We start from the raw sequence: 16,986 nt of genomic DNA, 5'->3' as shown, positions 1-16,986 counted from the left end.
AATCCGAGTAAATAATACTCATTATTTCTCACACCCATGTGGTGTAATAATTTGCCTAAGTTTCTTGTATTCTCTAGCTTAGCCTTCCGAACATTTCTTCATCCACTCATGGCAACAAAGTATAACACATGCACCTCAATAAAAAGCATCATCAATTATTAATTTTGACATACTTCTACTAAATAAAACTCCTACAGCCATTGGATATTAATAAGTGTTTACATTCAGAAATCACTCCAACATTCTTTGAAAATGACCCTTTTAAGAGTCAGTTGATGAATTCACATTATTTTTGTTTCTAAAATAGTCTTGTTAGGAGTATCATACTATTCTCTAAAGAATATTCATTAAATAGCTATTTTATCCAAGACTTTGCTCTTTGATCACAGAGGCCAATGTGTTCATATTCAAGTTTCTCTAATTTTTATAACTAAAATCAACAAAACATGTAAGTCTGATGCCTAATATTAACAAAGAGGAGTAATTAGTCAATGTGGTTTATCCCATTTCTAGCATTCTTTCCTGCATCCTCTAGCTCCTGGTGCTGCCAAAATCAAATCTTCTTTATGCAAATATTCCAAAAACATCTGAAGTGAGTTCACTCAGGTTTCCTCTGCAGAAACCCAAAAATTACATAAATAACTCTTTCTTTTGCCACCTTCCTGCCTCACAATCTCTCCTCCTTAGGAAAAATAATTGCTACATCAGTTGCCTCGTTAGTTCTCGTTCTATAGTGTCTGTGAGTTATTACATTCACTTTTCTGTCTGTTTTTAGCAGGGTGATGTGACTTATCTAAAATCTATACTTCATCTCTTTCTCCTTCCACCTTGGTGAAAACATGCGTACAATTAACACAAAATTATGCTGTTCCCTGAGCCCCTTATGTCTTGACCTGCTCTCCAATGTTTCTTCTTCCCAATTTCAATGTGAGGAAGTCTATAATCTTACTGCGAAGATCATGTCCAACACCAGCAGCATCAGCATCACCCGAGAACTTACTACAAATGAAGAATCTCAGGCCTGCTGAATCAGAGTGTGCAGCATCAACGAGTCCCTCGCTGATTTATTGGGGGAAGAGAAGTTCTTTTCTGTCTTGACTGAACATGACGTTAAATGTGTTTTACAAAATTACCTGTCCCAGATTGTTGTCCATCCTTTATTTCTGTAGCTGTATTCGAAACAGAATCTTCCTTGTCACTTGTCGCCTGAATGGAATTTGAAACAAAATAATCAATAAATAAAGTGTGTTTCATAGACTATACATTTACCAGCTCAAAATATAAATGAGATTTTAATCACCTGCAAGGCTGTTGTTTCTTCCTGAGAAGACACTGAAAAGCAAAAGGGATACATAATCACTCATACGTAAATATGATAAAGTTATCCATACATAATGCAGTGTTAGCATCAAGCTGTATCTTCCTGCCTGTATTAGTGTAGGCTTTGATGTTTTCTACTTTTTGTCTAGGGACCGGAACACGATAGAAATACACTGAAAACAAAAAAGGAACACAGGCTTCACAAAATATACCCTTACAGCTTCAAACATGGTATGATATGTCATATGTCTAAAACTAAAATAAAACCGTGTCAATATCAATGTGGATATGCCGAGTGATGAGCATAAATGTGATCTAAAATCAGAGAAGCAACTCATACATCTGAGAAACAATGTCAAAGCAGGTGGTACATGATCCCGCATGTCCTTCATGCAAGAAATCAAAAGGTTTTACACCATTATACTACAAACATTCATCATGCTCTTTGACTTATCTGATAACTGAGAAGGTACACAATTACAATGACACTTCAGTTGAATGTACACTTCACGTCTCTTCACTGGAAGTGTGCTACATTGATCAACTTGGATATACGTTTGGTGAATCCTAGTAGGTAACATTCATTATTTATCATACCCACATGGTGCAATAATCTGCCTACATTTCTTGTATTCTCTAGTTTAGCCTTCAGAAAGTTTCTTCATCCACTAATGGCAAGAAGGTATAATATATAAACCCCATCAAAAAGTACAAAAAATTATACATATTTATACAAAATGGAATTGCAGCACGCATTAGATATTAATAAGTTTTACATTTGGATATCAGTCCAATGTTCATTGAAAATAACCATTTTAGGATTCAATTAATGCATTCAACATTATTTCTCTCTCTAAAATTAGTCTGCTCTGGACTATCACTTTACTATAAAGAATTTTCACTAAATAGCTATTTTAACAAAAAAGTCAGCACTTTGGAAAAAAGCTAATGTATTCATATTAAATTTTAACTCATTTGAGTAACTAATAAAAATATATCTCTGATGTCTGACAGTAATAAACAGGAATAATGAGACACTGTGGTTTATCCCAATTCTAGCACTCCTTCCTGATTCCAGTAGACGTTGGAGCAGCCAGAAGTCAGATCTTCTGGCATGCAAATATTCCAAAAGCATCTGAAGTGAGTTCGCTCAGGTTTCCTCAGCAGAAACCCAAAATTACCTAACTAACTTCTTCCTTTCCCTCTTTCTTGCCTTGCAATCCCTTTTTCTTGATGAAAATAATTACTACATCAGTGGTCACTTTGCTTCTCATTCTCCAGTGTTTATGGGTTATTATGACAACTTCTTCCCTCTGGTTGTAGCAGAACCATCTGACATCTATAACTTCTATTACTTCTTCTCTTTCTCCTTCCCCTCTCCGTAGAAACATGCTCTGAAATCACAGCAAATTTATGCTGTCCCCTGATCCTCTTATGTCTTAGACTGTTTTCCAACGGTTCTTCTACATGATTTCAATGTAGGGAAGTCTATAACCTTGTTACTAAGATCATGGCCAAGGAACAGCAGCATCAAAATCACCTGAGAACTTACTAGAAATGCACAATCTCAGGCCTGCTGAATCAGAAAGTGCATTTTCAATGAGCCCCCTGCTGATTTATTCAGGGGTGGGACGTTCTCTTCTATCTTGAGTGCACATGACATTAAATGTGTATTGCCAAATTACCTGTTCCAGATTTCTGACCAACCATCACTCTTCTTGCAATATTCAAAACAGGAAATTTCTTTTTAAATATAACCTGAGTGGAATGAGAAGCAAAATAGTCAATACATGATATATATTTCATAGACTATACAATTAGTAACTCAAAATATAAATGAAAGAGTAACTACCTTCCAGGCTGATTGTTTCTGAGGAGACACTGAAATGCAAAAGAAATATATAATCCATCATATGTAAATATGATAAAGTTATCCATACATTCATGCAGTGTTAGCATCAAGCTGTACCCTCCTGCCTGTACTAGCATCGGATTTGATGTTTTATAGTTTGTGTCTTTGGGACAGGAACATGAGGAAATACACTGAAGAAAATGGGAATACAGGCTTCCAGAAAATATACAGTCTCAAATTACAAAGAGATATTATGAGTCATGTGTGTATTACTGAAATAAAAAGTGTTGACATCAATGTGAATACCCCGAATGATGAAAAGAATTGTGATCTAAAATCAGAGGAGCAACTCATACACCCAGGAATCAATGTCAAAGAAGGTAGTAAATGCTACTGCATGTTTCTCATGCAAGACACCAGAAGGATTTATACCGTTATACTACTGATATTCATCATGATCTTTAACTTGCCTGATAATTGAGCAGGTACACAATGGCAGTGACACTTCTGTAGAATTGTGCACTTCACAAGTCCTCAGTGGAAGTGTCCCAGCTTCATCAGTTTGGATACAGGTTTGGATAATCCTAGTATATAATATTCTTTATTTCTCAAACCCATGTTGTGTAATAATGTGCCTACATTTGTTGTGTCCTCTAGTTTAGGCTGGGAAGATCATGTCCAAGACCAGCAGCATCAGTGTCACCCGAGAACTTATTACATATGAAGAATTTCAGTCCTGCTGAATCAGAATGTGCAGCTTCGACGAGTGACCCGCTGATCTATACTGGGAAGAGAAGTTCTTTTCTATCTGGACTGAACATGACATTAAATGTGTTTTGCAGAATTACCTGTCCCAGATTCTTGTCCATCCTTTATTTCTGTGGCTATATTGGAAACAGAATCTTTCTTGTCACTTGTAGCCTGAATGGAATTTGAAACAAAATAGTCAGTAAAAAAGTATATTTCATAAACTATACAGTTAATGGTTCAAAGTATAAAAGACAGTTTAATTACCTTCAAGGGTGGTTGTTTCTGGGAAGACACTGAAAAGCAAAAGGGATATATAATCACTCACATGTACATATGATAATATTATTCATACACTCATGAAGTGCTAGCATCAAACTGTATCCTCCTGCCTGTATTAGTGTAGGCTTTGATGTTTTCTAGTTTGTGTATGGAGACTGGAACACGACAGAAATAGATTGAAAAAAAAGGAATACAAGCTTCACGACATATACCCTTACAATTTCAAACATGGTATGATTTGTCATATGTCTAAAACTAAAATAAAACAATGTTAATAGCAATGTGGATATGGCGAGTGATGAGGAGAAATGTGATGTAAAATCAGAGCAGCAATTCATACACCTGAGAATCAATGTCAAAGCAGGTGGTACATGATCCCACATGTTTTTCATGCAATACATCAGAAGCATTTACACCATTATACTACAAACATTCATCATGCTCTTTAACTTGCCTGATAACTGAGAACTTACACAATTACAATGACACTTGAGATGAATATACACTTCACGTCCCTTAAGTGTAAGTGTCCTGAATTGATCAGCTTGGATATATGTCTCCTGAATCCGAGTAATAATATTCATTATTTCTCACACCATGTGGTGTAATAATTTGCCTAAGTTTCTTGTATTCTCTAGCTTAGCCTTCCGAACATTTCTTCATCCACTCATGGCAACAAAGTATAACACATGCACCTCAATAAAAAGCATCATCAATTATTAATTTTGACATACTTCTACTAAATAAAACTCCTACAGCCATTGGATATTAATAAGTGTTTACATTCAGAAATCACTCCAACATTCTTTGAAAATGACCCTTTTAAGAGTCAGTTGATGAATTCAACATTATTTTTGTTTCTAAAATAGTCTTGTTAGGAGTATCATACTATTCTCTAAAGAATATTCATTAAATAGCTATTTTATCCAAGACTTTGCTCTTTGATCACAGAGGCCAATGTGTTCATATTCAAGTTTCTCTAATTTTTATAACTAAAATCAACAAAACATGTAAGTCTGATGCCTAATATTAACAAAGAGGAGTAATAGTCATGTGGTTTATCCCATTTCTAGCATTCTTTCCTGCATCCTCTAGCTCCTGGTGCTGCCAAAATCAAATCTTCTTTATGCAAATATTCCAAAAACATCTGAAGTGAGTTCACTCAGGTTTCCTCTGCAGAACCCAAAAATTACATAAATAACCCTTTCTTTTGCCACCTTCCTGCCTCACAATCTCTCCTCCTTAGGAAAAATAATTGCTACATCAGTTGCCTCGTTAGTTCTCGTTCTATAGTGTCTGTGAGTTATTACATTCACTTTTCTGTCTGTTTTTAGCAGGATGATGTGACTTATCTAAAATCTATACTTCATCTCTTTCTCCTTCCACCCTTGGTGAAAACATGCGTACAATTAACACAAAATTATGCTGTTCCCTGAGCCCCTTATGTCTTGACCTGCTCTCCAATGTTTCTTCTTCCCAATTTCAATGTGAGGAAGTCTATAATCTTACTGCGAAGATCATGTCCAACACCAGCAGCATCAGCATCACCCGAGAACTTACTACAAATGAAGAATCTCAGGCCTGCTGAATCAGAGTGTGCAGCATCAACGAGTCCCTCGCTGATTTATTGGGGGAAGAGAAGTTCTTTTCTGTCTTGACTGAACATGACGTTAAATGTGTTTTACAAAATTACCTGTCCCAGATTGTTGTCCATCCTTTATTTCTGTAGCTGTATTCGAAACAGAATCTTCCTTGTCACTTGTCGCCTGAATGGAATTTGAAACAAAATAATCAATAAATAAAGTGTGTTTCATAGACTATACATTTACCAGCTCAAATATAAATGAGATTTTAATCACCTGCAAGGCTGTTGTTTCTTCCTGAGAAGACACTGAAAAGCAAAAGGGATACATAATCAATCATGTGTAAATATGATAAAGTTATCCATACATTCCATACATATGCAGTGTTAGCATCAAGCTGTATCCTACTTCCTGTATTAGTGTAGGCTTTGATGTCTTCTACTTTGTGTCTTGGGACAGGAACATGACAGAAATATACTGAAGAAAACAGGAACACAGGCTTCACGAAATATACCCTTACAATTTCAAACCTGATATGATTTGTCATATGTCTAAAGCTAAAATGAAACAGTGTCAGTATCAATGTGGATATGCCGAGTGATGAGGACAAATGTGCTCTAAAATCAGAGGAGCAACTCATACACCTGAGAATCAATGTCAAAGCAGGTGGTACACGCTCTCGCATGTCTTTAATGCAAGAGATCAGAAGGACATATACCATTATACTACAAACATTCATCATGCTCTTTAACTTGCCTGATAGCTAAGAAGGTACACAATTACAATGACACTTCAGCTGAATGTACACTTCATGTCTCCTCAGTGGAAGTGTCCTAAATTGATCAGCTTGGATATATGTTTGGTGAATTCTAGTAGGTAACATTCATTATTTATCATACCCACATGGTGCAATAATCTGCCTACATTTCTTGTATTCTCTAGTTTAGCCTTCAGAAAGTTTCTTCATCCACTAATGGCAAGAAGGTATAATATATAAACCCCATCAAAAAGTACAAAAATTATACATATTTATACAAAATGGAATTGCAGCATGCATTAGATATTAATAAGTTTTACATTTGGATATCAGTCCAATGTTCATTGAAAATAACCATTTTAGGATTCAATTAATGCATTCAACATTATTTCTCTCTCTAAAATTAGTCTGCTCTGGACTATCACTTTACTATAAAGAATTTTCACTAAATAGCTATTTTAACAAGAAAGTCAGCACTTTGGAAAAAAGCTAATGTATTCATATTAAATTTTAACTCATTTGAGTAACTAATAAAAATATATCTCTGATGTCTGACGGTAATAACCAGGAATAATGAGACACTGTGGTTTGTCCCAATTCTAGCACTCCTTCCTGATTCCAGTAGACATTGGAGCAGCCAGAAGTCAGATCTTCTGGCATGCAAATATTCCAAAAGCATCTGAAGTGAGTTCACTTAATCTTAGAGTCATAATTTTAAAAATCATTTTCTTTATACTCATGAAGGCTCCTGACATTTTTACATATCCTGGATTCAGCAGTTTGGCCTTCTCCCTGTCTCTTCGTCCACTTTCGCCAAAACATACATGTCAATGAAATAATGTGTAGATTTTCATAGATTCCTATGAAAATAAACTAAACAAAGTTTCTAAATCGCTACTTTTCTTATAAATAACCAACCAATGACTTAATGCCTATATATATATATATATATATATGTCATGATTGCCATGATTATTGGCAGTTGTCCATTTAATACTCTAAAAACGTATTCTTTGATTCCTTTTTTCTAAATCTAGTTTTATATGATATACTATAGGGATCTCTCAGGTCCTTTTATGAAATAACTACTCAGCAAACACAGCTTCCTAAAAAGAAACAAACAAAAACAAAAAACACACACACTTTTTCTAGATTAAGCTGCATCCCAATATGCTAACTGATGTGAACGAAGCACATATCATTGATGTGCAAAACTTCTACGGAGAAGAAATGAGACCCTGTTGGTCGCCCTCATCCTTCTAACTTCTGCTTTCAATTAAGTGACTTCCCACAAGTCTCCTCATCAGAAACCTCCATTCTACCTAGCTAGCTGCTTTCTTTGTTTACTCCTGCCCAATTTGACATACACTCCTCTTCATTCATAAATCTAATGTCCATATTGGTGGACTTCATTCTTTTACCTCCACATTCGTTTCTTCATTATTCTCACCACCACTGCATTGTGACATCTGTACCAACCCATATTGACACACGGGAAGATAAGATTTTACTTTATTAAAATGTTAAATGTGTCAGACACTTGACTAACATGTACAAATTTTTCACAAAAGCAGTCCCATGACCTCCTCTCTCCCATAGACACTCTGTTTCACAGCTGTTCTTCACTCACATCGGTTTGAGTACCTATCACCTCTCATTTTGTCTCTATGTTTTCACTTCATATTATGAGTTATTATCATAGGCTCAGGGGCCTATCTTACCTATTTTCCTCTCCAGGAGACAGTACTGAGCAGTAAATTAGAATCTTCCAAGATATGAACACTTTTATGTACACAACACTTTGTGGAGCTATTTTATGTTTAACTGCCCATAACACCACTATGTCTATGCTTTCCAGAGAAACAAGCTCTGAAATTTTATTGAATATAACCTATTCAAAAACTTCTTTAACTACAATGACACTGTCTCTCCTCGATGCACCAAAATCTTCAGAAATAACATGTGAAGACTTGAAAACATGTCAGTAATTGACATGAAAAATGAAGTGCTGACATAATTTTTTGAAGGTATAAATAACACAAGCTGAGATCCTTACTAGATTCAAGAAGGGCAAAGTACATTAGATGGGAAATAAATATGGAACAAAAATATTTCATTTGTAGTGAAAATTATTCTATTTACAGTTTTCAGGAGATAAAAAAATACACACACACACATTCACACACAAAAATCAGAGCAATACACTTTTACAGGGTGTTTCTTCATTAAGAGCCTGTCATTTGACATCCGGGAACACTCTATAGGGATCAACAAAGGGGTTCTAAATTGTCACCTGAGTAGTTTAGAGTTTAACATTCATGAAGGGGAGTCGAGAGGACAAGTAACACTTTGACCGTTGGCCATTTCTACTCCTTACTGTCATTCTCTGAAAAGCACACACTGAATTTTCTCAGGGTCAGCACATGTCAAAAGGACATGCTTTAAGGGGGAAACAGTTGCAATCAACACAGGCATGGGAGAGATACAGTTATGCTTGCTAGGATTTCCAATACTTCTGCTTCATTTCTAATATAGTACAAATCCATCAAAGCAACAACGTAAGCATATCTATGTTAGTATGTCATCATATTTACGTCCATATGATATCAGCATGAAGAGAGCATAATGTGCTGTAGTCATCACATGGCATATCATGAGATCATACAATAAATCAAGAAATACCTCACTGGGTCAATGTGTGTAGACTGATTTTACAAAGACCAAGTTGCAGTCATTATATGCACTGTCTGAACTTTTCTACAAGTTTTTAATACACAAAATCAAGTTCTACATGTTATCTATGAATGTGCACATATGTGGTAAGAGGTTTTAAAGTGCATTTGGGTGATTTCTTTTTTTTTTAATTTAAATCAAGCTTTTGGTTACATGTCGGCAGTAAGTTTTAGTAGTATAAAAAACCCTAAGACCATAACAGCTCAGAATCACCGTCTTAAAAGACTGTGTCTACCAAAGAGTCAGAAAGGCATGACTACTTATCTTCTTCATTTTTAAAACTCAGAGGTACCCCATACACACTCCCAAATAAAACTACACAAGTTCCTTAGTTTAATTAGATCCCATTTGTCAATTTTGGCTTTTGCTGCCATTGCTTTTGGTGTGTTAGTCATGAAGTCTTTGCCCATGCCAATGTCCTGAATGGTATCGCCCAGATTTTCTTCTAGGGTTATTATGGTTTTAGGTCTTTCTTAAAAGTTTAAGTCTTTAATTTGTCTTGAGTTAATTTTTGTATAAGGTGTAAGGAAGGGATCCAGTTTCAGTTTCCTGCATAAGGCTAGCTAGTTTTCCCAACACCATTTATTAAATAGGTAATCATTTCCCCATTGCTTTTGTCAGGTTTGTCAAAGATCAGATAGTGTAGATGTATGGCATTATTTCTGAGGCCTCTGTTCTGTTCCATTGGTCTATATATATCTGTTTTGGTACCAGTACCATGCTATTTTCATTACTGTAGCCTTGTCATATAGTTTGAAGTCAGGTAGCATGATGCCTCCAGCTTTGTTCTTTTTGTTTAGGATTGTCTTGGCCATATGGGCTCTTTTTTTGGTTCCATATGAAATTTAAAGTAGTTTTTTCTAATTCTGTGAAGAAAGTCAATGGTAGCTTGATGGGTATAGCACTGAACCTACAAATTACTTTGGGTAGTATGGCCATTTTCAAATTACTGATTCTTCCTATCCACGAGTATGGAATGTTTTTCCATTTGTTTGTGTCCTCTTACTTCCTTGAGTGGTGGTTTGTAATTCTCCTTGAAGAGGTTCTTCAAATCCCTTGTGAGTTATATTCCTTGCTATTTTATTCTCTTTGTAGCAATTGTGTATGGGGGTTCACTCATGATTTAGCTATTATTGGTGTATAGGAATGCTTGTGATTTTTGCACACTGACTTTGAATCCTGAGACTATGAGGAAGTTGCTTATCAGCTGAAGGAGATTTGGGGCTGAGCCAATTTGGTTTTCTAAATATACAATCATGTCGTCTGCAAACAGAGACAATTTAACTTCCTTTCTTCCTATTTGAATACTGTTTATTTCTTCCTCTTGCCTGATTGCCCTGGCCAGAACTTCCAATACTATGATCAGAGTGAACAGGCAACCTACAGAATGGGAGAAAATGTTTGCAGTCTCTCCATCTGACAAAGGCCTAATATCTAGAATCTACAAGGAACTTAAACAAATTTACAAGAAAAGAACAAACAATCTCCTTAAAAAGTGGGCAAAGGATATGAACAGAAACTTCTCAAAAGAACACATTTATGCAGCCAACAAACAGCTGAAAAAAAGCTCATCATCACTGATCATTAGAGAAATGCAAGTCAAAACCACAATGAGATACCATCTCACGCAGTGGAAACAACAGATGCTGGAGCAGATGTGGAGAAATAGGAATGCTTTTACACTGTTGGTGGGAGTGTCAATTAGTTCAACCACTGTGGAAGACAGTGTGGTGATTCCTCAAGGATCCAGAACCGGAATCCCATTATTGGGCACATACTCAGTGCATGTGTGTGTGTGTGTGCATGTGTGTGTGTGTGTGTGTATATATATACAGTGGCTTGTTCCTATAATCTCAGCTACTCAGAAGGCTGAGGCAGAAGTATCACTTGAGAAGCCCAGGAGTTTGAGAACAGCCTGGGCAACATAGCAAGACTCTTTATTAAAAAAAAAAAAAATCACGCAGGCCGGGCACAGTAGTACATGCCTGTGATCTCAGCATATTGGGAGGCCAAGGCAGGTGGATCACTTGAGGTCAGAAGTTTGAGACCAGCCTGACCAAACATGGTGAAACCCCATCTCAACAAAAATACAAAAACAATTAGCCAAGTGTGGTGGCACACATGTGTAATCCCAGCTCCTCGGGAGGCTGAGACAGGAGAATCACTTGAACCCAGGAGGCGGAGGTTGCAGTGAGCCGAGATTGTGCCATTCCACTCCAGCCTGGGTGACAGAGTAAGACTTCATCTCAAAAGAAAAAATAAGAAATCATGAACTTTGTACATGCTTTAGACCTTGTAGGAAAAAAAGTATAGGACTTTGATGCTTTATTACAGAGACTCATGATTTGTTGCAAAGCAGTATTTTAGAAACATACTTGGAGGTTATACTAAAATTATTAGTTATACTATTTGTGGGTAACTAATGAATTAAGAACTCTTATTTCCTTTCTTATGTGCTTAGCATATACTTATCAAATGCGAAGAAGAATACATTATCAAAATTTGTTACAAGTGAATTGCAGTAAAAAGTAGTCATAATTCTAACAGAATCATATCAGACTGACAGAAAATGGCATCATTAGTAGAATCAATATAATGAACCGACAGTGTCAAAGAACATGATTTCTGGACAAATGAACCAGGAGCAGCTAGAACAGAGTATACAGTAGTCTCCCTTATCTGCTGTATGTGTAGAAAACACATATTCAACATAATGTTCCTCTTCTCTCACACCACAACAACAATCATCAACACAGAAGATTTCTGTGACCAAATGTGTATATTTCCCCAGCAACAAGCAAACAATTCTGTGGCAGACACCAAATGGGTGCCCTCTAATTCTGACACTATCTACTTGGGGATTGTGTCAGATCCCACAGGTTGAGGGCTCACCACCCCTGTGATCAAACCAGTAAAATCTCATTTTTATAAATATGAAGATATGGTTTTCCTTTATTAGAATATGAAAAGTTACAGAAACTGGACTAACTTGTACAAATTCCTTCTTCACAATAGCAGCCCCATGTCCTCCTCTCTCCCACAGACACACTGTTTCATAGTTTCTGTTCACTCACATCAGTTTCATTGAGTATCATATCAAGTCTCATTTTATCTTCATGGCTTTATTTTATACTAGGGGTTATTATCAAAGTCTCAGCAAACTATGTTACATACTTTCTTCTACACGAGAGATTACTGAGCAGTAAATAAGAATCTCTTTGGATATAAACACTTTTATGTACACAAAATTTTTGTGAAGCTAACTTACGGTGAAATACGCATTACACCATTATGTGTGTTATGTGTTCCAGAAAAACAGGCTCTAAAATTTTATTGAACTACTTAGTTTAAAAACTTCTGCAATTACAATGACATAGTCTCTGCTCAATGCAGCAACATCTTCAGAAATCTCTTGTGAAGATTTGGTAAAATGTCAGTCATTTACGTGAAAAATAAGAGCATTAAGTGACAACACTGCTTGCTGGTATAAATAAGACAAGGCTAGATCCTTGCCGGATTCAAAGAGATCAGAGTGCCATGAGACAGAAACAAATATATAAATCGGAAAGATTTTCGTTTCTACCAAATTCTTTCGTAGAAACGTATTTAAAGTTTTCAGAACAGGACAAAACGCAAGTAAACACAGTGGTGAGGCATTATAGAGCATTTCTTCACCTGGACGCTATTTATCATTTGACATCCGGCAACCCTTTCTAGGGCTCAACAAAGGGGTTCTTAATTGTGATTTGATCATTCCTGGAGTTCAACATCAACCTTCCTATGTAAAGAAACCAAGGCATCAAATGATACTTTGGCCATTTCTTCTTTCCAATGTCATTCTCTGAAAAGCATACACTGGAGTTTTTCAGAGTCATAGCACGATGGAAAAACATGGCTCTGGGGGTAATGAATGCAGTCAGTACAGCTATGGCAGTGTATAAAAGTATACTCAGGGTATCTGAAATACTTCTATTTAATTTCTTACATAGTACAAATCAATAAAGGCAACCACATAAGCAAATCTATGTTGGTATGTCATCACATCTATATTCATTTTGTATCAGCATCAAGAGACTTTAATTAATTGTGGTGCAGTCATAAAATGGCATACCACAAGACCATACAACAAATCAAAGATGACCAAATTGTGTCAACCTGGATAGGTCTGAAATATATACCACTGATGAGAAAAGTCAAGTTGCAGCTATTATGTACGCTGTGTGAAATCGTATAGAAGACTTGATACTTGGAAATAGATTCTACTTATTACCTATGAAAGTGCATGAATCTTGTAAAATATTTTTAATGCGCATTGCAGTGATTTAAAAGTAAAAAGTGTTAATTCTGGCTGTTGGTTACCTGTAGGCAATGAATTGCAGTAGAAGAAAAGATTCTAAGGCCAAAACAGCTCAGAATCATTGTTTTAAAACACTGTATCTACCAAAGAGTTACAAAAGAATGATTAATCACTTTATCCACTTTTAATCAGAGATGCACACACACACACACATGCAGAAACTCAATCTGGTAATCAGAAGATGTGATTAAGAGTCTCAATGTGGCCGGGCGCGGTGGCTCACGCCTGTAATCCCAGCACTTTGGGAGACCGAGGCGGGCGGATCACAAGGTCAGGAGATCGAGACCATGGTGAAACCCCGTCTCTACCAAAAATACAAAAAATTAGCCGGGCGCGGTGGCGGGCGCCTGTAGTCCCAGCTACTCAGGAGGCTGAGGCAGGAGAATGGCGTGAATCCGGGAGGCGGAGCTTGCAGTGAGCCGAGATCGCGCCACTGCACTCCAGCCTGGGCGACAGAGCCAGACTCTGCCTCAAAAAAAAAAAAAAAAAGAGTCTCAATGTAACAACACTGACATAAAAGAGTTGAAGTTCTAAAACAATTGTAACGTCAGTAGGTATAGCTTTTCTCTAGATGAAGAAGAGAGAAGAGTATTGCAATCAATTTTGAAGCACTGAAAATATTTACAGTTTCAAAATACACCTCCCTGAATCCCTAACATGCACAGTGTTTGGACTAACGGAGGCAAGATGGTGCAGTTCCAGGTTCTTCACCGTCAACTTTCCTGCGCCCCGAAAGACACAGGTCGACTGCCAGGCGCAACCCGACCTCCCACGGAGAAAAACCGGAACCTGCCTAGCCACGCCTACCGCCCGCCCCCAACCCGCCTATGTCCCGCCCATTGCCCTCCCACTCCCAGGCCCACGACATAAAAGTCGCTTCCAGCGGGCGCCCTGCGCGCGAACTTCCCCAGCGCCCACTCCTGTCGGGACTGCATTAGGAACTTCCCCGAGAGCTCTCCACCGGGTGGCTCCCTGGGCCTCCCCTGCAGGAGACTGACGGACCTCACCCCTCCCCCACACCTTCTTTCCTGAAGCTGGGGCACCAAAAATAAATTTGCAGTTTTGCTCCTAGCCTTGCCTACTCGCTGGTCCTTTAATACTCGCCCTGGTGAGCCTAGAAAGCAAATCAGTCCTAGAAAGCAAATCACACAGGAATTCAAAACTGGGATCTTTAGATGATGACAGCTTCAAAGGAAAAGGATTTGGGCTAGAGCTCACGGTGTAAAATGTCTGCCTTATGCTTTAAATATCATTTCATAAACAAAGATATTAACAAGAACATCAGCATACTTACATCAAATCCTTCCATCTCATTTGGGGAAAAAGTGGGAATCAAAAAACTATGAGCATTTTTAATATTTTCAACTACGTTTTCTAGAATGAAATTTGTAGTGGGGAAATTTACCTTCGCTGGAAGTTAGTGAATCCCTGCTTCCTAAGAATCTAGCTGAAATGTGATCTCTGTCTTTCACGGTATGCTGAATGAGTTTGACAACATAATGATTAATATATCATGTATATATCACAGAGCATTTTGTTAATAATTAAAGAAAATACGTATGTAAAGTTTACCGTGAATAAAGGCGTTTGCTCAGGAGACACTACAAAGCAAAAGGAACACATAATTGACTCCGGGTAAATATGACATAGCCTACCATCAATCATGCAGTGTTTGTATCCAGCTGAAATCTTCATGCTTGCCCTTGAAATTGTTACCCATTAGGCTTCAGGTTGCTTTGCTCTTGTTTTGGTTAGCACACAAACATGACAGGAATATACACATGAAAAATCACAATACAGATTCTATAAAACATGCAGTCTAGGTTGCAAGGGTGAGATTAGGTTTCACATGACTGCAAGTAACATAGAAAAGTATTTCTACCAATGTGAATCTGCTGAAAGAAGCAAAAAAAAAGTGATGTCGAATGAGAGAACCAAATAGGATCCCAAAAGAATAAATGTTAGAAATTATGAAGTTGCAATGAGAGTGCACGAAACGGGTGCGGTGGCTCACGCCTGTAATCCCAGCACTTTGGGGGGCCAAGGTGGTCGGATTAGGAAGTCAGGAGATCCGAGACCATCCTGGCTAACATGGTGAAATCCCGTCTCCAATAAAAATACAAAAAAGTTAGCCGGGCATGGTGACGGGCGCCTGTCGTCCCAGTTACTTGGGAGGCTGAGGCAGGAGCATGGCGTGAACCCAGAAGGCAGAGTTCACAGTGAGCCGAGATCGCCCAACTGCACTCCAGCCTGGGTGACAGAACGAGACTCCGTCTCAAAAAAAAAAAAAAAAAAAATGTATCATTCGCTTCTGCTGGCAGGAAGTGCTCTCAGTCATTAGTTCAGATATCTACTTGGACAAGAATCGTTTCTAAACATACTCATATTATCCACAGTCATGAAGATTTCTGGTATTTTCAACTTCTGGATTCTCAAGTTTAGTTCTCCTGCCATTTTTTCATTCACTTATGCAAAAAATGTATACATTACACATCAAATAACTAACGAGTACTCAGATTTTCATTTTAAAAAATGTAACCAAAATCTCTGAATCACCATTGACTTTTTTTCATAATAATCAACCCTTTTTTTTTTTTTTTGATATGGAGTCTTGCTCTGTTGCCCAGGCTGGAGTGCAGTGGCACAATCTCGGCTCACAGCAACCTCCGCCACACGGGTTCAAGAGATTATCCTGCCTCAACCTCCCTAGTAGCTGGGACTACAGGCACATGCCACCATGCCTGGCTATTTTTTTGTATTTTTAGTAGATTTGGGGTTTCACCATGTTAGCCAGGATGGTCTCCATCTCCTGACCTCCTCATCCGCCCACCTCAACCTCCCAAAGTGCTGGGATTATAGCTGTGAGCCACTGCACCTGGCTCAATCAACCTTTATGTATCAAAATCTTTGCCATGATTATTGACAGTTACACTTTTAGTACTCAAGAAATAAATTTCTCATTTGTTTTTTTCTAAAGTCAATGTGATATGCTATAGCATAGCAGTCTCTGAGGTACTTTTATACAATGGCTATTTACATCAAAAACAGCGTTTAAAAAAAAGTCCATGTTTTGATATCCAAGTGCATGCCATTCACTAACAAACATGAATGAAGCACATATCATTGATGTGTAACCCCTACAGAGAGAAGAAACGAGTTCCTGTGGTTTCCTGTCATTCTTCTATCCTCTGCTTCCAGTAAGCTCCGAAGCAGCAATAATTTAATCTTCTCTTTGAGTAGGAATATACTGAGTCTACATAAAGTGAGTTCCCTCGAGTTTCCTCATCAGAAACCTCGCAATTACCTAGTCAGCTGCTTTCTTAATTTACACCATCTCACCTCACATTTTTTTATA

The 16,986-nt window shown here is 37.5% G+C and overlaps 1 protein-coding gene across 1 annotated transcript; it reads right to left on the bottom strand.

Annotated features, from left to right (window-relative positions):
• Positions 1 to 849: 849 nt before the first annotated feature.
• LOC117062833 (ankyrin repeat domain-containing protein 36A-like) lies at positions 850 to 7,939 on the bottom strand. The gene is made up of 10 exons (XM_033176729.1): positions 7,909 to 7,939; positions 6,193 to 6,261; positions 6,061 to 6,092; positions 5,895 to 5,967; positions 4,187 to 4,215; positions 4,021 to 4,093; positions 3,173 to 3,201; positions 3,006 to 3,078; positions 1,301 to 1,332; positions 850 to 1,206 (listed from the first exon to the last, which is right to left on the bottom strand). The coding sequence occupies exons 1-10, from the start codon at positions 7,937 to 7,939 to the stop codon at positions 1,111 to 1,113; spliced, it is 537 nt and encodes a 178-aa protein (XP_033032620.1). The 3' UTR covers positions 850 to 1,110.
• Between the last annotated feature and the right edge of the window lie 9,047 nt (positions 7,940 to 16,986).

The sequence above is a fragment of the Trachypithecus francoisi genome, unplaced genomic scaffold (assembly GCF_009764315.1).
Source record: "Trachypithecus francoisi isolate TF-2019V2 unplaced genomic scaffold, Tfra_2.0 Lachesis_group17, whole genome shotgun sequence".
In the NCBI taxonomy this organism is placed as follows: Eukaryota; Metazoa; Chordata; class Mammalia; order Primates; family Cercopithecidae; genus Trachypithecus; species Trachypithecus francoisi.
The sequence above is the reverse complement of the archived record's forward strand: the minus strand, read 5'-3'. Positions and strand labels throughout refer to the sequence as shown.